This window comes from Thermobia domestica, chromosome 1 (assembly GCF_964235325.1).
Source record: "Thermobia domestica chromosome 1, izTheDome1.hap1.1, whole genome shotgun sequence".
NCBI classification, from domain to species: Eukaryota; Metazoa; Arthropoda; class Insecta; order Zygentoma; family Lepismatidae; genus Thermobia; species Thermobia domestica.
In genome coordinates this window covers 320,933,686-320,958,455 of record NC_137454.1, presented here as the reverse complement: position 1 = coordinate 320,958,455, position 24,770 = coordinate 320,933,686, and the positions used below count along the sequence as shown (strand labels likewise).

Sequence of the window (24,770 nt, the reverse complement as noted above, 5' to 3'; positions counted from 1 at the left end):
GAATTCTGTCGAGGAATCTGAAGCTTAAAATATATAAACGATAATCATGTCTGTTGTTCTGTATGGTTGCGAAACATGCTTACTCTGAGGGAAGAACGTAGACTGAAAGTATTTGAGAACAAGATCCTGAGATGAATATTCGGACCCAAGAGGAACGGGAATGGGGAATGGCGGAAACTTCATAACGAGGAACTACATAATTTATATTGTTTACCCAACATTGTTAGGGTCATCAAGTCTAGGAGGCTCAGGTGGGCAGATCATGCCGCCAGGATGGAAAGTAGGAACGCTTTTCAAGTCTTAACTGGAAGACCAATCGGTAAACGACCATAAGGAAGACCTAGGCGCAGATGGGAGGACAATATTAAGATGGATCTCGCAGAAATAGGAATACAAAGTAGAAACTGGATTCAGTTGGCTAAGGATACAAGTCAGTGGAGAGCTTTCGTGAACGCGGCATTGAACGTTAGGATTCCATAGGCCAAACAGTTAGTTTCTTAGTTATTATTTGTTTCCCTGGTGCAATAACATTACTTACGGAAACATGAAAAACCAAGCAGAATTTTCACGTGACAAGGGAGAATTCATTGGTAAGTAGCCAATTTTTTGTTAATTACCTGAAGTAGTTTGATTTAATTGGCGGGGTATTTTCTTAATTGATGTTAAAAATCAGAATAGTGGTAGATTTATATCACTTCTGGTTTTAGTAGAAAGACTAGAGTGGAGACGAAATATATTCTTGGGACGCTTAATTGATTACAGAAAAGCACTTATTGCTATCTGCTACAGTTTCTACTCTATATACTCAACGTTCGAACCAGAAGTGGTTGATTTCTGCTACTTTCGGCTTGAAATAGACGGTTAAGAGAGAAAACGATACCTATTCTTAAAACAATAATTCGATTCTAAGAAAACGCTTCTTATTATCTCTTGATCTATGAAGAATAATATTGAAACCGGAAGTTGTAGTGGATTTCTATCACTTCTGGTTTTAGTAGAGAGTTAGGATCGAAATTAATTTTACTCTTGGGATAATTAATTGTTTGGAGGAAACTGATTGTCGCTATCTGTTACCGTTTTCATTTTTATAGTGATCAACGTTAAAACTGGAAATAGTTATAAATTATTCATTGCAGCTTTGGAAAATTCAAGATTGCTAATAAAACTCCAACTGACCAAAGCAGTATATAAATATATATATTTGTGTTACAGTTTCGGCTACGTAATATAGCCTTCCTCAGACACATTATGAGAGAAATATCTAATTTTGACAGCTTTTATACAATCTGAATGCAAGATAGTCCCCTTTCTCTTTACAAAACGTAAACTTTTAATTGACTGAAAAAGTAAATTTTTAATTAGTGTAATCACTTTCTCTCTTTGCGCACCTGTTATGAAACTCTTAATTAGGTGTTTGTCACTTACACTTTCTATTCGTTATGCCCATCTGCTGTTCTCCATAGTATACCTCCTCCAACTGCTAGTGTTATCCTTTTAATTCTTTCTTTCTATTTCCTCTATTATCTTTTACCATAATTGATGTATTACAAGTCCACTAGACCAAATCATCAATTTCTCTTTCCCATATTTCTTAATCCACTGGGCTTCTTTCCACTTTCTTATCACACTCCTTTTCTCCCTTTCTAATCCTTTTATTCCTTCCCAATCTATCTCATGTCCCATTTTTTAAATGTGTTTATATATTGCATTGTTCTCTATTTTTAGTCTGGCATCGTCCTTATGTTGTTTTATCCTTTGTTCTAATCTCTTTCCTGTTTCCCCTATGTACTTCATATCGCACTCGTTACAATTAACCTGGTACACTACTCCTTCCTCTTCTGATTTCCATTTTTCTTCTTTCTTTTCTCTCTCACTAAGTCTATTAACCTCTTTCCTCCTTTGCTGTAAGTTTTAATCCCTTCCTTTCTTAACAGGTTCTTCAGGATCTCCGTTTTCTCTCCTAAACTTTCAATACCAAACCATCCTTTTACTTCTTTCTCTGCTTCTTCCTCTTTTTCTTTCTTCTAAATCTTCTCTTCTGTATCTGTTTCCCTTTAATAACTGCCACAGTATTTCTACATCTTCTTTCTTCGTTGCTCTCTATCATTTCTATTCTCTGTTTCATGTTCTGTATAAAATTCTTCTTAGTTCCCCTGTCTACGTCGCTCCTCTTGTGGCAATATATCCCGGCGTCGCATTCTTTCCTGTACCATCTCGTTTCGAATTTTCCTCCTATTTTCTCTAATAATGTCCATGAAGTTGATTTTCCTCTCTTCTTCTACCTCCATTTCTAGCCTAATCACTTTTTCTTCGTCCTCAATTATTTTAACAAACTTCTCCAACTGTCTCTTAGTTCCTTTCCATATTCCAAGGCAATTATCTACGTATCTACAAAACATTATAAGATTTTGTCCTCCTTCTCCTTTTACTTTCTGTTCCCACCTGTTCATTACAATCTCTGCTAGTACCGGACAGTTCCGAACCTATGCTTAGCCCCTCTTTTATTTTCACTAATCTTTCACCAATCATGCATTAACTATTCTCCCATATCAGCTTTACGGCCTTCAATACCTTCTCCTTTTTTCATTTTCTTATAATCTTATTTTCCATTTCTTCTTCTATTGTTTTTAGCACATACTTCCTCTTGATGCTCGGAAACATTGCCTTTACATCAACGCTGAACAATATGGTTCTCTCTCTCCTGTCTCCCATTCGTTCCAGGGCCCGTTTTCCTTCCTCTGTGTTTTTAAATCTGCTAATCTCCTGTCCTTGTCTTATCTCTTCTGCAATCTTTTTTATTTCTTCTTCTAATAGTTCGAAAATGTTGTTCCTACAATCCATCACCGGTCTTAATTTAATCTCTTTTTTGTGTATTTTTGGGAAACTTTTCATATTTGGTATTCTTCCTGTTTTATAGATTAATTTCTTGAAACCTTGTTTTTCTCCCTCCTCAATTATTTTGATTCTTATATCATATCATCTTTTACATCTTTATCTCCCAATACTTCATACGTATCATCGCATAGTTCTTCCCGTTTCTTCTGTACCATTCCTTCTCCATTACCACTGTCGCCCCTCCTTTATCTGCCTGTTCTACCACGATGTCCTTTCTCTTCCTTAACTTTGTTAATCCTTTTTTTCTTCTTTCTTAAGGTTTCCTGCTTTTCTATTTATATTTTGTTTTACTATAGCTTTCTGCTTTCCTCCTAATTCTTTCCCTCTGCTCTGGTTCTTTTATTTCCATAAATGCCTGTTCTACTGTGAATACTACCTCTTTTATTTCTGTCTTCTCTTCTTTCACTTTAAACTTCCAAACATTTCTTGCATTCAGAGGCCTAATTCCTAACATTTCTTTTCCTGGTCTGTTAGTTCTACATTTCCTATTACTACTACCCTATTTGCACATAACATTTTGTTGCTCAGTCCATCCAACCTTCTTTCCTTTTTCTTTCAATCTTTCTCTCTCTTTCTCTTCAAATTGGATATGAGATAAATTGGAAAGGAATAAAAGGATTAGAAAGGGAGAAAAGAAAGGAATAAAAGGATTAGGAAGGGACAAAAGGTGTGTGATAAGAAAGTGGAAAGAAGCCCAATGGATTAAGAAATATGGAAAGGAGAAGTTGATGAATTGGTCTAGTGGACTTGTAATACATGAATTATGGGAAAAGATTATAGACAAAATAGAAAGAAAGAATTAAAAGGATCAACACGAGCTGTTGGAGCAGGTATACTATGTAGAACAGCAGATGGGCATAGCGAATAGAAAGTGTAAGTGACAAACACCTAATTAAGAGTTTCATAACAGGTGCGCAAAGAGAGACAATGACTACACTAATTAAAAATTTACTTTTTATAGCCAATTAAAAGTTAACGTTTTGCAAAGAGAAAGTGGGCGTATCTTGCATTCAGATTGTATATAAGCTGTCAAAATTGGATATTTCCCTCATAATGTGTCTGAGGAAGGCTATTTTACATAGCTAATACTCTAACATAAATATATAATCTTAATATATATATATATATATATATATATATATATATATATATATATATATATATATATATATATATTGCTTTGGTCAGTTGGAGTTTTATTAGCAATTTTGGAAATAGTTTCTACCACTTCCGGTTTAAATATTACCTCTATGAACAAGCCCCTTTTCCAACACCGTGGCCAAAATAGATGATGTTCTATCACATAGTTCTTGAAAGCTTTTTGTCTTCCGAACGTACGGACACACGAACAGAAAGGAGAAATATAATATAAATGAGTGTTTGTGAACTGATTTGATTTTGGATTTACTACTCAATAATCTCAACTGCACCCTCTGTGATGTTCATCTAGAGATTGGTGACATTTAAAGAGAAAAATCTACTTTTTACAATACCACGATTACAAAGGATATGTTTGTATATACACTATCCTGACGTAAGTAAATATACACTCGAAAATTAGCATGTGACTACTGCTATTTACAAAAGAAAACTATTCCTCATATTGAGGTTAGTACTAGATAGAGCCATCCCTTTCCCGTAGGTAGGAGCATCAACCCTTGGTAGCATGGTATCCAGTAAGTCATGGATGGCATCTTGTGTCAGGTGGTACCATCCGTTAAAAAAGAATTTGAGTAAAATGTAGCCTCATCTAAGGGTTAAATTATCTTACTAGATATCGTCTAGATATTGCGTGGACAATGTAATATTAAATTTGAACTATTCAGTACAATTTACTTTTGCAAATATATTTAGTAAAGCTTAGCTACTACCTCTGCACAGAACTGAAGGCCTGAGTTTACAAAATAAAGTTGGAACAAATGAGCATAAAAAAATATGAAAATACCAGATTGAAGCAATATAAAACGTACATTAAATATCATTATTCTACACTTAAATTAACGATGTTCATAGACAACAGACAGGAAACTAAAACTAGATTGTAAAAATAGTTACCTTTTGAGTGACAAATTCTAAAGCCTCTATTTGAGCATCTGCCATATTTGCTGCTGCATATACATCTGAAGCAAAATAAACTCCTAACAACGGACGAAAGTTGTCAGCAAGCTTTAATGTATGTAAAGCCAATTCGTGGTTACCATACTTTGCGAAAGCTAAACCTACTAACAGTTGAGTTCGTTCATCTACATACGGTTCTTCCAAAGGCTCCTCCATTATGGAAAGATACATGCTGCAACTTCCATAATCTTTTTGGCAAAACATCAAGAAAGCTGAAGAAAAAATATTTATGGATTATGCTTAACAGAAATGAACTAAATATGAGAAAGTAAACTATAAATGATACAGGAATTAGAAAAGAACTTATCTGATTATATTCCCGGAAACAGCAAAAGACTGTCCAATATGTATCGACTAAAGTCTATCTCAGACAAGTTGATAGGAACTTCTATCCCCACCACCCACCTGCTAGCTGCCTACAGTTTGAGAGAGGAGTTGTGTTGCTGTTCTCTTTAGTAATACAAACCCCCATTCGCTGCCATGTAGATATTTAAAAAAAACAGTGTGTAAATAACGGATTGAAACTCTCAGGTAAACGTGTACGTACTTCTTGGTTCTTAACACATTAAACAGAGTAACCAAAACGGGTTAACAAGTAACTGTCAACTCAATTTAAATATGCTCATTAATTCAAAAAGCGGGGGGTGTGCAGAAGCGTTGGAATAGCGGACTATGTCTGCTACTCGAGTGCGCATTACAACTGATGGCAGGGTTGGACCTTGTACACAATTTATTGTATCAGCACGATGATTTTATCAGGTTTCTTTTTTGTTAATACACCAACATATGCATGAAAAAAATGAAAGGACATATTTAGTTAACGTCTCGCATGTATGCTATATAGATTAAAGGAGACTATGATAATTGAAAATGAATGATAAGGAAGTATTGATGGAAGAGGAAACTGGCAGCAAAGGGAGAACCCCGAGAAAACTCACTGACACGATGTCATTAGCCACGAATTTACATGACCAAGGACCGGACCGGAAGTAAATAATTTACCACTGAGCCCCCATTCCTCCGTAACATATGGAACAAAAATACAACAACATATGACAAGAAAACTAAAAAGTGTGTCGACTCCTTTTCAGTTCCGTATCAAAGGGGATCTAGGGGGCCGTCCCCCTTAAATTTTTACTGGCTTCCCTAAAATTTTCACTGTAGACTTGAAAATGAACAATAATATGTTGATGAACTATAATGTGATTGGACCGCCCCCCCTAAATTCTACCGGACCCCCTTTACATTTTTGGACTGGCTAGTGGCCTGCAGTTTTCCATGAAGATAGCGGAGATACTTTCTCCTCCAGATCACAATATCATCCCTATCAACTATGAAACCTTTCCTGTTGCGGAACACGTATTTAAATTTCATAACTTTTAATAGTCTGTGCAAAGTTGCACGAGAGAAAAATGGAAGGTCATCATCGGTGTTTATTGCTGACAGAATTTTATCTAACGTTGGCAACTCACTTCGGAAAAAGAACTGATGTACAGTACCTTCGATCGAATAGCCGACTTCGTAAAATCGTCGTATTTTTCAAGTAGGGAAGTACTTTTGCGCGTCTTCTTTGGACTTTTCAGTTTCTTTTCATTAAATTTGGCCTCCCGTCGGATTCTGTACACAGTTGCTTGTCCCACCCCTGTCTGTTTTGCAGTCATGTCGGCCAATTGTTCTACATTTAAATGAGGATGATGTTCTCTCAAAGAATTAAACACATTCAAAACGCAGCGCCTCTCACCACTTCTCAAAGCTTTTCCGCGTTTATGTTTTATCACAGAACTGGAAGACATTCTAGAATCTTGCTTAACACGCACACTAAAAACACGTTACAAATAAATAAATAAATTTTTGTATGTATTACACATACATTCACTAATACACTTTCTACTATACACAAGCACTACAGTATTTTCACACACTATAGAGTTCACACACGCTAAATGAAATGAAATGAAATTTTTGAGTTTTACGTCCCACGGTTATGCCGGTTAGGCTAAAGGAGATGGTGATGATGAGTAATGAATGAAAATGGTGAAAGGAAGAAAGTGGGAGGAAACGGGAGAACCCCGAGAAAACCCACGCACACGGTGTTTGTCCACCACAAAGTTCACTTGGCTGGGGCTGGGATCGAACCCGGGACCCCAAGCACCAGAGGTGAACGCTCTACCACTGAGCCCACACACGCTAAACTCATACAATTAGGGATGGCCAGACGGATCCGGATCTCGGATATCCGGATCCTACAAGATCCGGATCTCGGATCCGGATCCGAAATTTCGGATCTTGGATCCGGATATCCGGTTCCTGGATCCGGATCCGAAATTTCGGATCTTGGATCCGGATCCGAAGTTTCGGATCTTGGATCCGGATCCGGAATTTCGGATCTTGGATCCGGATCCGAAGTTTCGGATCTTGGATCCGGATCCGGATCCGAAGTTTTGTATCTTGGATCCGGATCCGAAGTTTTGAATATTGGATCCGGATCCGGATATCCGGTTCCTGGATCCACACCCGAAATTTCGAAGTTCAGATTCATACTCCTGTTTTGAATATTTTAGGCGTTAGATTGAGACCCAGAACTAAAATATCCATATGTATAAAATTGACTAGGTGAATTTTATCTAACTCAGTGGGAAGACAATTCAATTTAAATGACAAAAGATTACATCAAAATCTCATTTTCACATTTTTCGGGTTAGACCATTGTTCCGCACACCCCATCATTTAGTCTTTAGTATATCTTTAAACGTACTACAAGTATGCCACTTTCATCTCAAGTCAGTAGTTGTATAGATCTGCCTTTTGTTATATATTAATCGAGTTAGGATTAAAATTCGATTGTTTGTGAGACCTATGATAATATTTTCAGAATGAGTTATAACGTTGAAAAACTGCATAGTAATGCTGCATATTTTCTTTGTGCCACATTGGAATTTAATGTAGTCTATCTTATACAATCGGCTCTTATGATTAATTCAATGATCTGAACTCCTGCAGCATTACGCTAAAATCATGGATGTCTTTGAATTTTCATTATTTCTATTTTTTATTACGAGCAAAATAAATATCATAAGCGGCATTTTACATAATACATATAGACGCAGTTCAGTCAGTTGATTGCTTAAAGTTTATAGCAAAGCTATTACATTTCTAAGACACTGGCAGCTTTAGGACAAAATCCATGGCTTTTCCATAAAATTTTAAATCTTTCTATATAAAAAGGGCAAAGTCCTGAGTGAGTGAGTGACAGATCACCGTACAGGCCAAATCGCTTAAGCTACAAATGTGAAATTTGGACAGTTTATAGGCTTTGTGACGTAGGATACCACTAAGGAAGGACTTTGGGAAATTCGACGAGGAAGGGGGGAAATGGGGTGGAAAATATTGATGATTCTTGACGTTAGATACTTCAAATTTGGTATTTGGGTTTCTCATTGAAAATAATTTGATACTTGTTTAAGTGCTTTTTGATATTTAAATTAGAAGGGGCAGGGAATATGTAGAAAGTAAAAGAACGGGTGGTAATTGCAATTATTGCAATTAGTATAATAATATGCCTATATCTCGGAAAATTAAAGGGTTAGAAACATGGAATTTGGTATTTGGACTTCTCACTTAAAATAATTAGATACGTATTTCAACGTTTTTTTTTATGTGTGGCCCAGAAGGGAAGAAAAGGGGCGAGAAAAAAATTAAGTGGGGATTACAATTATTGTATTAATATGTTATATCCTTTAAGGTTAGAGACTTGAAATTTGGTATTTGCACTTCTCATTGAAAATAATTTGACATGTGTTTCAGTGTTTTTTGACGTTTTAGTAAAAAGGAAAAGAAAAGAGATGGAAAGGAAAGAGGGTGGGGATTGTAGTTATTATAATAACATGTCGAAATCTGGGAAACTCTGAAGGTTAGGAGCATAGAATTTGGTATTTGGACTTTACATTTGAAATAATTAGGTATGTACTTAAGCGTTTTTTTTATGTATGTCTTAGAGGGGAAGTAAAGGGGCGGGGAGAAAAGACTTTTATATCTCGGAATCCTGGAATGTTAGAGAAATGAAACTTGTTATTTGAACAAAAATTCGTTATCTTGTGAAATGAAATGCTTGTGTTTTACATCCCACGTTTATGCCGGTTAGGTTAAAGGAGACGGTGATTATGAGAAATAAATGAAATGAAGAAAGTAGGAGGAAACGGGAAAACCCCGAGAAAACCCACGAGCACGGTGTTTGTCCACCACAAAGTCCACACGGTGCAAGCTGGGATCGAAACAGGGACCCCAAGCACCGGAGGTGAACGCTCTACCACTGAGCCACCGCGGCCCCTTAAAAATTCGTTATGTTTGCAGGCGTATGATGTGCGAGGCCGTAGACCGAGCAAATGTGTGGGCTGGGGGGAAAGCCCCCATGTACTCGCACTGAAATTCGGTATGTCTCGGGATACCGGAATGTTATTACATACAATTTGATATTTGAACTGAGATTCGGTATGGTTGTAGGTTTACGAGGTACGAGGTCATAGGCCGATCAAATGAGATATCAGAGGGTCTAAGGGCAAATCCCCAGACATTTCTTTTTAAATTGATTATTATTAGAGGCTTTTGTGGTGCGAGGCCCTAGTAACGGGGGTCTAGTGGCGAAGCCCCCAACTAGCCGAGGTCTATTAAGTATATAAATGTATTTGCGTAATGACTGGAAATTGCATGTATGCCTGTGGACAAAATTGCATAAGTAACCACGAGAAATGACAATCCTTTAAGATAAAAATTTTAAAAAGCTACCAAAATGTACTCTTGAATGAGTTGTATAAAATTATGTTTGCGCAGGGGCGAATCCAGAACGGACTCTTGGAGGGGGCGGATGGATTCTTAGGGGGCGGTTGGGGATGCTAGCAGTGAAAAATTACTTAGATGATCTGAAATTGCCACAAATTACTACTAAAGTACACTGTTAATGGTGGCGCTGGGTAGGGGCAAACGACTTTTTGCCCTCCCCCTGCATCCGCCTATGTGTTTACATGAATGATATAGCTCCTTATACAACCTATGCAGAGTTAATAGTAGTGGATTACTAATTACAAAGATACGTGTTACTGCTCGAGGCTCCATATGGTATTTTGTATACACATACAGTACATTAATACATTGATTTTGAAACATTAATTGCCATTTAGAACTTCATCTCTACTACAATTCTTAATTCTAACTGGAGTGGTACGGTCACAGAGAAACGTATTTTTAAAGAAAGAAAAAAAATGCTCATCAAGAGCAAGAAAAGGAAGTTGCTTCTTAATTTGATTTGATCTATATTTTATGGGCTGTTCTATTAGCAATGGCCTAGCCCATCACGACTAGGAAATGGCCTCATTCAGTGACCACAATAACTCAGAAAGAATTAGAAAAGTAAGCAGCCAGAGTCTAATGAAGAAGCTTGGGCTTGAGACTAAGGTTTCATCCCAGCATTTGACTAGTGTTACAGAAAACAAAGGACAAATTTCCACCAGGACGACAGGTTTAAAAAAGATTTACTACCTTTTCGGTCAAGTATTTCTACTAGAATCTAATCTGACAATGAGATTGCTCTCACCTAACTCGACAGTTTTACTCAATCAAATTTGGAGTAATTGTGACATATTAAGGCACGAAAACCAAATATCAACAGAATGAAGGGAACGCAAGGCTGTCACACGATCAGATACCAAAAGTGTCTTAAAATCTTATTTTAAGCATAGGAATGAAAATCACTTTGTCAATAATTTCGAAAATTTTGCTGATTCGGAACACCCGAATTTTCTGACACGGAGTTTCGAATCCGGATCCAAGATCCGGTTTTTCGGATCCGGATCCAAGATCCGGTTTTTCGGATCCGGATCCAAGATCCGGTTTTTCGGATCCGGATCCAAGATCCGGTTTTTCGGATCCGGATCTAAGATCCGAAATTTCGGATCCGGATCCAAGATCCGGATTTTCGGATCCGGATCCAAGATCCGAAATTTCGGATCCGGATCCAAGATCCGTTTTTTCGGATCCGGATCCAAGATCCGAAATCTCGGATCCGGATCCAGTGTCCGGATATTCGGATACCGGATATCCGGACCCAAGTGGATCCGGATATCCGGATCCAAAAATATCCGGATCTGGCCATCCCTACATACAATCTTCACAGCGATATTCTACGTATTCGATGTCCAATCGAATATACAACTATTTTTGTTTCTTTCTTTACAATGGGAACATATGTCAACTATTCCTCATAACTCTCTCCCACCTTCTAACATCAAATAAAAGAATCAGCATAAATTTGGTTTATAAATAACTGTTGTTATATTTTTTTTAAGTGGTCAAATCAATATTTTTTAGTCCTATAAAATACATAAACAATGCTATATCCTTTTCTTAAAATAACCATATTAATTGAAGTTGTGAATGATGGATGGGTTAAGAGTAGCTAAAAGGAACAGCAAACTCCCTCACATTAACAGAAAGCGCGCGCGTAGTGGAGTGGAAAATTTAATTTTAAACAATACTGATATGAATGTCTCAAACGTTTCCTTCCCTGTCAGGGGTGGTATTCCTGCTTTCCCCTCTTGCGGCGAGAAAGAGGAGGAGAGTAGGGGAGTTTTTTTGTTTTCCTATCAACTAGTCTGAGATAGCGTATAATTCACTATCCATTATGTCCAATATGTATCAACTATCCATTCGACACAAAAAAGGATATTTTCGATTCTTTTTCCCTGTCATCCTCCAATTGTCAACTCCATGCCAACCAAGGCTTAATTTGGACTTACACAGGATCCACAGTGTCACTATTCAATCTTTGCATATGAATTCTACACTAATATCGTTTGTATTTGACTACTTTTACAGGTCACCTTCACCTCTTGGCAGGAATTGTTTCAGTGTCTCGCCCCAACAACTATGAAGGAATTTCAACCAACGTAAATATACTTGTAAATTACCATCTAAAAAACAACTGTACGGGTGATCTTTTTCGGAGAGGAATTCGTTAACTACTTTTTCAGTATCAATGTATTGCCTTTTTTGCTTTCCATGCTGAATATTGCCAAAGGGCTAAACTTCATCTGCACTATTGTGCTATGAATATAGGTTTTAGTGATTTAATTCACTGAATACTCGCTTAGATGTTGCTTTCGTCACAGGAAAAGTGAGATACAGTTATAAAAGAAAAATGAAATGAAGTATTAAAGTTTTACATCCAACGTTTATGCCGACTATGCTAATGGAGAGAGAGATGGTGAAAAATGAATGAAATTGTGGAATGAAGAAAGTGGAAGGAAACTGGAGAAACCCGAGAAAACTCATGCACATGGTATTTGTTTATAATAAAGTTCATTTGGCGCGAGCTGTGATCGAACCAGGGAACTTATGCACCATAGGTAAAGTTATAAAAGAATAGGCGTCTAAACAAATACGGAACACTACTATCAATGAGAGTTTTATATAGGATTAGATTTTTAGTTATTTCATTCTAAGTTAAAAAATTCAATCAATCTTGTTCTTCCTTACTGTTCGAAAACTTATAGTTGTTGCTGCAAGGACGTGATAAATCTTTTCAGTAGACTTCACAGTCTATAGCTCGTTCACAACTTCTTTTTCATCTAAGCTAAAGTAGTTGCATTTTAGACATTGAGGAAAAAGTATGAAATTATATAAAAACCTCCAAAGTGGAATTACGGAACTTCAATGGCCCCTTTTTGCTGTGGGCCTCCCTCACCGCACTCCCGTTAGTTACGCCAACCGTTCAGGGTGCATGATGCAGTTTCCCCCTTTTAGGAATATTTTCTAAGGCAGTACGATTTTTTTTTTTTTTTTTTTTTAATACTGCAGTGTGAATTGAGTTGTATTTGCTAGAACTGTCGATTAAAGGAGACAAAAAATCCTATACTCAAACACAAATCACCTCTTTCGAAGCTCTAATGGAAAACGAAACGAATCGTCGTAAACATGTTACGTTTTTGGAGAGAAAAAGAGCAAAACATTGATTGCACAAACGTATAATGGTATCATTTGCATGCAAATTTGTAACTTATGAAAGGTGATGGCTTGTTAGATGAGGGGTTAGTGAACGGGATTCTTCTGCTGGTGGTCCATTCTTTTTTTTCTTTCTTTCTTTCTTTTAGCTACACTGAGTTTGTGCATTCCAGATCTTCAAGCTTGAATCAAATCTAATACCAGTTAGTGAATTTAAAGTAGCTGACATTACTTTCAAATACGAGACGTTACTACATGCTTGTCATTAGCTCACAATACTCAACATGGGGAGAGGAAAGGGATACATAAAAATCTCCGAAAATGACCAATATCAAAGAGCACTTTAGTAATAGTAAAAATGGAACATAGTACTATTTTTCTTTAATTTAACCCAGCTAAATCGGGGTGCGTCTTAGATTCGAGAACGTCTTAAATTCGAGTAAGTATCGAGAAATTCTTAATTACAGCTATTAACGTGTTATTAAAACTATTGTGCTATTATTATTATTATTATTATTATTGAAGATTTGATCATTCAAATATTGAAAGATCCAAATATTTAAATATCTTAAGACAATCAAACGTGTGTTATCGCCGAGCAATCGGCACCAAAAATTCTAAATTAAAAAAAAAAAAAGTTCACATCAAGATTCCGACCTGAGAACCTCCAGATTACTGGCGAGCGCCTTGACCACAGATCCACGATTTCTATGCGCTAAATTGTTCGTCTTTAGTGTGTTTGAATTAGATTTCCTCGCCTCTACTTACAAATTTCTAAGTTAGTATTTTTATTTCTCTCAACATTTCTTTTGTATTTGTTTTATGATGATGCAAATCATTAATCTTTGGCATAGTTTATATTAATAATGTGGGTTGTTCTTAAACCTTTAGTTCGCAATTTTGTTTCATCTCCACACCAAACTAAGATATGATAAATTTATTTCTCATACTTTGCATTTGGTTTAAAAGCAGTCAGCATTAACTGGTAAAGCAATTTTGTCCGCCATGATTCATGAATTTTGTAACAAAACACGTCAAGAAATGAGTTAAATGAAGGCTGCAAGATATGATATCAAAGTTGAGTATTGCGAGCTAACGACAATCATGTAATAACGTCTCGTATTTGAAAATAATGTCAGCTACTTTTAATTCATTAACTGGTATTAGATTTGATTCAAGCTTGAAGATCTGGAATGCACAAACTCAGTGTAGCTAAAAGAAAGAAAGAAAGAAAAAAAAGAATGGACCACCAGCAGAAGAATCCCGTTCACTAACCCCTCATCTAACAAGCCATCACCTTTCATAAGTTACAAATTTGCATGCAAATGATACCATTATACGTTTGTGCAATCAATGTGTTAATCTTCTTCTCTTCAAAACATAACATGTTTACGATGATTCGTTTCGTTTTCCATTAGAGCTTCGAAAGAAATGATTTGTTTGAGTATAGGATCTTTTGTCTCCTTTAACGGACAGTTCTAGAAAATACAACTCAATTCACACAGCATTATATCTATATCTATATCTATATCTATCTATCTATCTATCTATCTATATATATATATATATATATATATATATATATATATATAATATATATTTTAAATTATATATAAACCTCGTACTACCCGTACTAAAATATTCCTAAAAGGGGGAAACTACATCATGCACCCTGAACGGTGGCGTAACTAACGGGAATGCGGTGAGGGAGGCCCACAGCGAAACGGGGCCCATTGAAGTTTCGTAATTCCACTTTGGAGGTTTTTATATAATTTCACACTTTTTCCTCAATGTCTAAAATGCAACTACTTTAGCTTAGATGAAAAAGAAGTTGTGAACGAGCTATAGACTATGAAGTCTACTGAAAAGATTTATCACGTCCTTGCAGCAACAACTTTAAGTTTTCGATCAGTAAGGAAGAACAAGATTGATTGAAATTTTTAACTTAGAATGAAATAACTAAAAATCTAATCCTATATAACTTTCATTGATAGTAGTGTTCCGTATTTGTTTAGATGCCTATTCTTTTATAACTTTACCTATGGTGCATAAGTTCCCTGGTTCGATCACAGCTCGCGCCGAATGAACTTTATTATAAACAAACACCATGTGCATGAGTTTTCTCGGGTTTTTCTAGTTTCCTTCCACTTTCTTCATTCCACGATTTCATTCATTTTTCACCATCACTGTCTCCATTAGAATAGTGGGCATAAACGTTGGATGTAAAACTTAAATATTTCATTTCATTTTTCTTTTATAACTGTATCTCACTTTTCCTGTGACGAAAGCAACATCTAAGCGAGTATTCAGTGAATTAAATCACTAAAACCTATATTCATAGCACAATAGTGCAGATGAAGTTTAGCCCTTTGGCAATATTCAGCATGGAAAGCAAAAAAGGCAATACATTGATATTGAAAAAGTAGTTAACGAATTCCTCTCCGAAAAAGATTACCCGTACAGTTGTTTTTTAGATGGTAATTTACAAGTATACTTACGTTGGTTGAAATTCCTCCATAGTTGTGAGGGCGAGACACTGAAACCATTCCTATCAAGAGATGGGGGTGACATATAAAAGTAGTCAAATACGAACGATATTAGTGTCGAATTCATGTGCAAAGATGAATAGTGACACTGTGGATCCTGTGTAAGTCCAAATTAAGCCTTGGTTGGCATGGAGTTGACAATTGGAGGGTGACAGAGAAAAAGAATCGAAAATATCCTTTTTTTGTGTCGAATGGGTAGTTTTCGGGATCACTGACATAAAAGATGATATTTCAGATGTGGATATGTCCAAGATTGGCCCTATTGGCATAAGGTCATAGGGAGAACCAATGAAGACTTTAGAACAGTTCCTTTTTGGTGCCTTTGAATACATTGAGAGTTAAAAGTAATAATGGTCAAATACTGATTCGGAATTATCGGAGATATGACTTCTGGGGAAGTGTCGTTGCTCCAGGGAGGCACTACTAACTGATCACTCCCTAAAATCGTCACTGCTTTGCAGGGGCGTAGACAGGAATTTATTTCAGCGATCGTAAGTTTGACAGGAATTTATGTCAGCGATTGAGGACATATTTTACTAAAATGTCTATCATCGTCTCTAAAATTAGATATAATTTACAGTAAAGTAGTGATTTCGTGGGGGCAAGAGCTCTGAATTGCCAAGGCCTGCATCCTGTGTATGTCCCTGCTGCTCTAAATTGTCATAAGCTCCTCTTCAAATGTAAGACATAAAATGGAAATAATAAACGTATAACATAGAAAACAATATAATTAGAAAATATGTTATTATAACTAAGTAATAGAAAATAATTATAAATTAAAGTTGAAGGACAAGTTTTTTTAACAATCATACTTGAAAGTAAAATATACTTTTAAAACAATTTTGCATTTATGCAGGGCTACAAACAAGTAAGGAGTGCCATGTAATAACAAATATCATATTTGAAAATAATTTCGAACTAACTAGCTGTGACTACATTACTTTAAAATTGAACTTGTGGAATGCACAGTATGAGCGTAGCTCAAAGAAAACAATCAATAAAATAACTGTTTTGATTCGAAGCTCAGACCATACACGTAGGAGTAACTTACATTAACCATTCACCTAACACAATGACGCACAGGGTTTAGCACTACTTTATCAGATGGTTATGTCAAATGTAACTTAATTAACACAATAATAACAAATTTTACTGCTTTAAAAAGTGTCCGAACAAGGGGAAGTTCATTATGCACATTGTAACTAAGTTACATTCTCTCTCTCTCTCTGTCAATGTCGCCCAGGAACTCATATGGCTTGAGATCAAACCTTCGACTCTTGAAACCAAATGTAAGCTCTCTAGCAATGTGCTATCGTAACTCTATAGGTTTGTTGCTAAAAGCAGCGTCTTTGAGATTTAATTCGGGGGGGGGGGGGGGATGATTCTCCGCCGACATAAGATTTTCACTTTTTATTAGTGTATTACTATACATTTGATCAAACAATACATATTTATGAAGCTCAAGGGAGGGGGAATTACACCTTCTGTCCTGCCCAAATTACGCCCCTGGAACATTTGCTTGCAATTACTGAAAAGATATTAAATGAATCATTGAATAACACTCATTTCTGTCAGTACATATTTTAGAGCTCTGTGCGTGCATTACAGACTTTAGGAAGCACAAAACCTACTGCCGTTATTGGCAATTTCCATAGATTTCTTAGGGAGCGTCATATTAGCTTGCAGTCTTTAAAGAATGAAACTAAAGGTATTTATGAAGCTCTGGGAACATTGTGTGCCTTTTTTTTTTTTTTTTAAAAAAAAATTAATTTCTTAAAAATATTTCAGAACAAACGAATGGAAAAGACTGTTTTAAAGCTATAACGTCGTATAGTTGATTCCTGTTTCGTTTTCAGCTGAATGGAAACAGTCTACTACGTTACACACACTGTTTTAGACAAGGAGAGGTGGAGAAGGGGAGGAGTTGGATTGAATACTAGAATTAACTAATCAATTGAGACAAGTATTTCTGGATGCATAAGAAAATAGGGCAAGAGTTTGTTATTAATTTGGACTTAGAATTTGTGTAACGATTTCTATGCCGCGAACTGTACCAATTTCATTTTGAGCAAGATTGCAGCTCGGAGGTGAAATTCAAGCACTATTACATTAACACCCCATTCATCATCCCACTCCAAATGCTCTACAGCGGTTTATTCATATCCATACCTACCCGGATTATCTCTCTATAACCTTTACATGATGAGAATAAATTCATTGTCATTATTTACTGACTGTTTTTGAACTCATTTGTATTAAAGAAAATATCTACAGACATTACGAGAATCAAGATACCAAAATTGTAAATTATTAAGGAAAGAAAAATCTATCAAATTTTCACCTTACCTTTCACGTAAATCCATCTGCACTTCAATTCTTTTGATTTGCTTTCAACTCTGTTTAAAACATAATCAACTTCACTTAGTTTCTGTACCTTAAAGCACAGAATACAGTAAAGAAAGGACGCAGAATCAATCGCTGAAGCTACTAATGAGTTGTGACAATCATTCTTCGTTGCTGTATTAAGATGACATAAACCAAACGTAAAACAGGAGAAAAAGTCTTTACTGTCAGTAGTACTTTTTGAATGTCGTTTCTCAATAAATATACAATTCTGTAACAATGAGTTTGCCGTTATACATATTCTTTCAGTGAGGTCCTCGCAATTTTCAAACACTATTGCAATTATTAAACATAGTAATTGTATAAGTATCAAGCTGAGAGTGATATTTGGCCTACGTATAATTGCAGAAATTTCTTGCATAAGGAATATAATTTCATCTTTCCAAGTCAGCATACTACTGCACGGGAAAGCAACCTCATGAAGTTCCAACACTAGAAAGAAAAGCAGAAGTAGAAATTCATTTCTGTTAAATAATAATATTGCTGGGGATGCATTAATATATTATTATACTGCAAAAGGTAGTGCGTGTATGGTAATTTTCTTAAGTACATGTTATCACCCTGTAAAAAAATCCATTAATTCACTTGTTATCTTTGAAATTGTCGAAAAGATGCAAGACCCAGAGAAAAAAGGAATAAATTTGTTAAGGCAAGGAAATATAGACTTTCTTTCGCATAGAATTCTTGGCCATACGACTGACCCTGCATGAGTATTATTGCTTATTGAATATTTTCTAGGATTTCCAGCAGGAAGCAGTTTATTGCGGGCAGAAAAAAAAAAAAAGAATTTCAAGTTTAGCTTATAGCTGTTTGATGGTTTACAAGGTCTAGACTCATGATAGTTACGTTTGTGGGGAAAAGACTTTTCTGTCTACTGTCCGCATAACCAAGAATAGTATATCGCATAATCAAGAATAATTCATGTCCGTTATGAAGAGGTTACTGAAACGTTTGGGAGGAAAAAAGACTGTCCGCGTCCGTATCTGAGAGTGTCCGTAAAAGGGAGGGTTTTGTTCCGTAAGAGAACATATATTTATGCCGGGCCAAAAAAATCTGTTTGTATTGTAGAGGTGTCCGTTAAGGGAGGTTTCACTGTATTTAGACCTAACATAACGTAACCAAATCTAATCTAACCTAACCTAACCTAACCTGAACTAACCGAAACCTAATATTATTAGAAATACGTGAAATTTTATAATTTTTTGGAAAATTATGTTGGACCCCTTCTGCTAAACATTAGCCAAAAATAAAATAAAAAATAAACAAATTACGAACATGGTTATAACAAAAATCGAGAAATCACCCAAGCGTCCAAATAACAAACTGTACTCAAACTTTTCTGCGACAGGGAACTTACCTTGCATCTGGTACGTTGGTACCCTTGTTAAAACTTAATATTCGATATTTCAGCCCGTACTGGAGCCATGATCGTAAACACTCCTAGCACAAATTGGAAGAAATCGCTTAGACACTATGAAGTTTTTATACTTGTGCTAATAAAACACTCCAAATGTCCACCAGTGCTTTGCAGATATTCGGAGTGTTTCATTAGTGCAGGAAGAAAAACTTAATAATGTTTCAGCGATATCTTCCAGTTTGTGGTAGGAGTGGATGAGATCATGGCTCCAGCGCGGCTGAGATATCAAATATTACGTTTTAACAGGGATACAAAAGCACCGGATACAAGATGAGTCCCTTTTCTATGTTACATATTAGAGATGGGTCGTTCCGCAATGATTCGATCCAAAAGATCGAATCTTTTAGGTGAATGAAATGAATGAATCTCAAAAAGCAACGGATTGATTTGGATTGAATCGATTTGGAGGGGAATGTATTGCGTTGAGTTGAGTTGAGTTGATTTTAGTTTAGCGTCCCTTTCAGCAGCGAGGCTATTTGAGACGTGGACCTACTGATTAACGTGGAATCCGAACCATCTGAGCTCTGTATTGCGTTCAGTAAGGAATGAAAAGACTGAGTTGTCAGAAGCAATAGAATGGAATGAGAGCAACATAAATTTTCACGCATGCATATAAAGCAGAAGAAAACATAGCAAATGATACTCCCTTCCCTTGTTTTCTCCGGTAAACCTTTGTCCATTGTTCTCTTACAAACTCCGTTTGGATATTTTTCCAGCTCATGGGGGCGTCCAGGCTCCAGGGGTGCACTCGGGTGGCGGATGGCGCAAAATATCACTGGCACTGATACATCATGGCCGGTGAATGAAACATTCCGCATTGTTCTGTTTTTTTTAACATCTTTTGTTTCATTTACATTTTTGAAAAAATACTTAAATACGAGTAACATGATAGATCGTGTCGTAATGACCAGTATTGTCTTGTCGCTTTTATATAAAAATAAACAGTACGTTTAATTCTCCTTTTAATTATATATACACAAATGGGGCAATTGTTTAAAGTAAATTATATATATATATAAACGAAGTGCAAGCAATGATGTTTTACTACTAATTTGAATTGAATTTAGAAACAGAATCTGTCTAACTTTCTTCGAATCTTCCTCTGTAGTCCATTTTTGACTGCATGGCCCCCTTCAGTCTGTGATTATTAATTTCTCATCACTCAAACGTTAAGAACATATTTGTTTCCTATCGTTTCTCAGTTTCGCACGAAGCGAGAAGAAATAAAGAATAGAGGGAGGGGAGGATGTTAGGGGTTTGCGGACGAGAAATATACTTATTTTTTTCTCTCTCTCACATACGCATAAATACATACAAAAATTACAGAAAATTATGTGTGTGAGGCCTGTGTGTATTTATGGTTGAACAGCCCGAGGAAGTACGACTATTTCCGAGACGAAACGATGCGCGGAATGGAACTGCAATGACAATGAGGTTGAGATGGGTGAAAGAAGAAAGCAAACTACAGAAGTTGATCGGGAATAAAATGATCGAAAGGATTCGTTTTTTTTAACCAGTCTTTCAGATGAATGGAATGAAAAGAATCGAATCCGAGAAAAGAACGAAATTTCCCATCACTATTACATATGTATCCCAGAGCATCTACAAATTATTATATTTTCAGCGACAAATTTTCACCATCTTTTGTGCCTATGCTTAGGTGAGTGCTCAATTTTTGTTATGATTAGTGACATGCATTTTATTCTCTCTCTAAGCAAACTTCGAGGATCTTCATCTATCATGTCTATGAAACTTTTCACGTCTTTTAAAATATTGTTATTAAGTAATAGTTATTTAAGAAAATGAATGCGTTCTCTTCGCTCTTATTAACAAAGCATACTTAAGAAGAAAAATCAAAATGCAGAATTTACAAATATATCTTATTATATACCGCTTGCATCAATTTGGGAAGTAATTAATAGCAATGGCTTGTTCGTAACTTTTGGAAATTTATCACTTCTGTCCTACTTGAAGTTATATAGAGATGCAGATCCGACGTGTTTGGAGAGAATACTCGAAGTGGAACAACAATGATTGGTTAAACACAATACGGACCGATGAGTTCCCTTTTATCTTATTTGTGTAGTGGACGCTCAAAGAAGCTCACTCCAAACTGTGAAACATAGACGGCCCTGTGATGTTGTGGACCACATTTTCCTTCTATTCCGGAGGTCTCTGATTACGCTCAGAGAACGCATTACTGCTAGTGATTATGTGGATATTTTAGGTGACCATGTGCATCTATGATCCGCATGTTTTGTCCGGCCATTGATGAATAGTTTCCTTCTATTCCGTAGGGTCTCTGATTACGCTTACACAACGCTTACTGCCAGTATTATGTGGACATTTTAGGTGACCACGTGCATCCTATGGTTCGCATGATGTATAAGCCATTGATATAGTTTCCCTCTATTCCGTGGGTCCTTTGATTACGCTCACAGAAAGTATTACTGTCAGTGATTATATGGACATTCTAGGCGACAACGTACATCCTGTGATCCGAATGTTATTTCCGGCCATTGATGTAATTTTCTAAGATGACACTGCTGTTGAGCCATGGTTTCATGAACATCGGGGTGAACTACACTTACTCAGCTGTGAAGGGATACAGCTACAGGACCTCTGATCATTGAAATATATATAAGAAAAAATGAAATGAAATCTTTGAGTTTTACGTCACATGGTTACGCCGGTTAGGCTAAAGGAGACGGTGATGATGAGTAATGAATGAAATGGTGGAATGAAGAAAGTGGGAGGAAATGGGAGAACCCCGAGAAAACCCACGCGCACGGTGTTTGTCCATCATAAAGTTCACTTGGCGGGGGCTGGGATCGAACCCGGGACCCCAAGCACCAGAGGTGAACACTCTACCACTGAGCTACCGCGGCCCCTTGAAATATATAAGAATACCAAATCTAGTAAATATATCTTACCCTGAATGACTCGTAGAAATGTATTATTGAGTTGGTAGACCTGGCTACGCATTTCTGACTCTTATCAAAGAAAACTTTAATTTGTACTCACATAATCCGTAGTATTAGCCTATACTATTTAGAGCACACTTGTTTGTTCTTTAAAATCTTCACCTACCTCTACTCATTAACCTGTAGATGTAAATTGCGATCCTTTAAAGCTTCTGCCTATCTGTGAGGTTTTACCTATGAAGGAATGCTTACGCCCTCCCCTAATCAGTCTCTGAAGAAGAGTGTGCCACAATACAAAATAGTTGGAAGCAAAGGAATCTCGAAGAGGAAATTTAAAAAAAAATGAAAATGAATGATCAGAAAATAATAAAAACATAATCATGAATACTAGAAAAGTACAATATTTGGGCTTTCGCTATTGCACCAAAAGGGAAGACAAAAAGTAACGAGAAAAGAACAGAAAAATTAAAACAACACAGAAAAAGTTGTGAAGTGTCCACGCGGAAGCCATGCTGAAATGTATGGTCACGAAGTCATGTGAAAATGTTACCAGCCTATATGTAGATAGAGTTTAGAGAAGGTATAAATTCCATTTACATACAGACATGTAACACTATCACGTGATTACGTAATTCTGCATTCCAATATGGCTTGCATCTGAACACTTCTCAGCATTTTCTTTCCCTTCCTACCTGCTGGTTTCCCTTTCTATTTAATGATGCGTTTTAGCGACTATGAAAGTAATATACATGTTTTTTAAGTACGTAAAAAAAGAAATCTTTAAGTTTCATGTTCCACGGTTATGCCGGCTAGGCTAAAGGAGATGGTGATGATGAGAAATAAAGAAAATGCTGCAGTGAAGAAAGTGTGAGAAAACGAGAGAACCTCGAGAAACTTACAAACACGGCGTTTGTCCACCACAAAATTCACAGCGCGAGCTGGGATCGAACAAAGAACCCCATGCACCAGAGGTAAACGCTCTACCACTGAGCTACCGCGGCCCTTTTTAAGTATGTAGTATGAATCGTTTTCACTATTTTCTTGTAATTCATTATATATAAGGTGATTGAGGGGGAGAGGATTCCAATACTCTGGTAAATTATAGTATGAACGATTTTATAGGTGTGTGTGTATATGTGTGTGTGTGAGTTCATGAACAGGGGTCTCCGTAAGTTAGAAAGACGATACGGACTCATCCAGGAGAATGGACAGCAATTTTATAAATACATAACATTACAAATAACACGCTTTGCAAAATGAGAAAGATAGGTCAGTATCTTCATCCTACTTGACTCTGAAACTATCACTTAAATAAGGCTCATTCCATGTCAAATGAACCAATATCAGATTTTATGGTTGCCCTTACATCATGGATTTTCTTCATATTTTATCTGTGGGTAGATACCTATGAGAAATGACCACAGGAATATTTGAAGATTTTTATCTCCTAAACGGACCTCAGGAAAAATAAATGAAAATCTGGCATTTTCCGAGACTTCTGCCGCGGAAAAATCGACATGCAATGTTAAAAATTCTGTAACTCCCTTATTTTTCGGCCAACTGAAGTGTTTCTGGTGTCAAATTAAAGCTAATAGTCTCTACTGTTCAGAATTTACTGTTGAATCAGAAAAAGTTTTTCATAGAAAACAGATACAAACTCTGAAACACAATTTGTATGATTTATATGTGATTTTTGTAAAAAATCCTGCTAAATCACTGAAAACACAACCGCCACATTTTTGCCTCAGATTCACCTAAATATGTATGTTCAATAGTGCAAAAATGAAAAGGGTGTTTTTTGTGGTTTGTCAGTAAGAAATTATAATGCAGGGACACGACTTATGGCACGTTATTAACTATAGAAATGTTGCATTTTGTTGAAATGTTTACTACATTGGTTACATTTGGCTTGGTTGAGATGAACCCCTAAAGTTCAAAACTTTATATATTGAAACATTATTTTATGAATACGGAAGGATATCATAAATATTGAATGAAGTCAATTGCAATGACATTCTCGCTCACTCACTCCCCATCACACATACCCACATTACTATTACTAGTGGGTCTAATGACCAGGTGCCTCACGTGAATTTCGAAAATTGCGCCGTATAGAGTGGATGGCCGCCATTTTGAAAAAGTTTGCCGCCATTTTGAAACTGTACATTGGATCACTTGATTGTTAGATACACTAAATTTTATATGTCTTTTGCTTCTATTCTCAAAATTTCAAGTCAAAATACTGAAAATCACGCCCTGAAGTGTAGATGGCCGCCATTTTAAAAATCGACCGCCACTTTGAAAATTGACATTGCTCCACTTCAATGTTAAGCACAGTAAATTGTAAATGTCTCATGCTTCTATTCACAAAATTTCAAGTCAAAAACCCGAAAACTGCGCCCTATAGCGTGGATGGCCACCATTTTGAAATTTTACTTTTGTTCATTACCAAAATCTATAAAGCAAATTTCGAGC

General features: G+C 36.3%; 1 protein-coding gene across 1 annotated transcript in view; it reads right to left on the bottom strand.

Annotated features, from left to right (window-relative positions):
• Positions 1–24,770, bottom strand: part of LOC145662815 (uncharacterized) — a 101,320-nt gene that overhangs the window by 33,160 nt on the left and 43,390 nt on the right. The window contains exons 4-5 of the mRNA XM_081728711.1: positions 17,898–18,386; positions 4,951–5,225 (exon numbers count right to left, since the gene is read on the bottom strand). Of these exons, the coding sequence (XP_081584837.1) occupies positions 4,951–5,225; positions 17,898–18,386 (764 nt within the window). The remainder of the gene's footprint in view (positions 1–4,950; positions 5,226–17,897; positions 18,387–24,770) is intronic.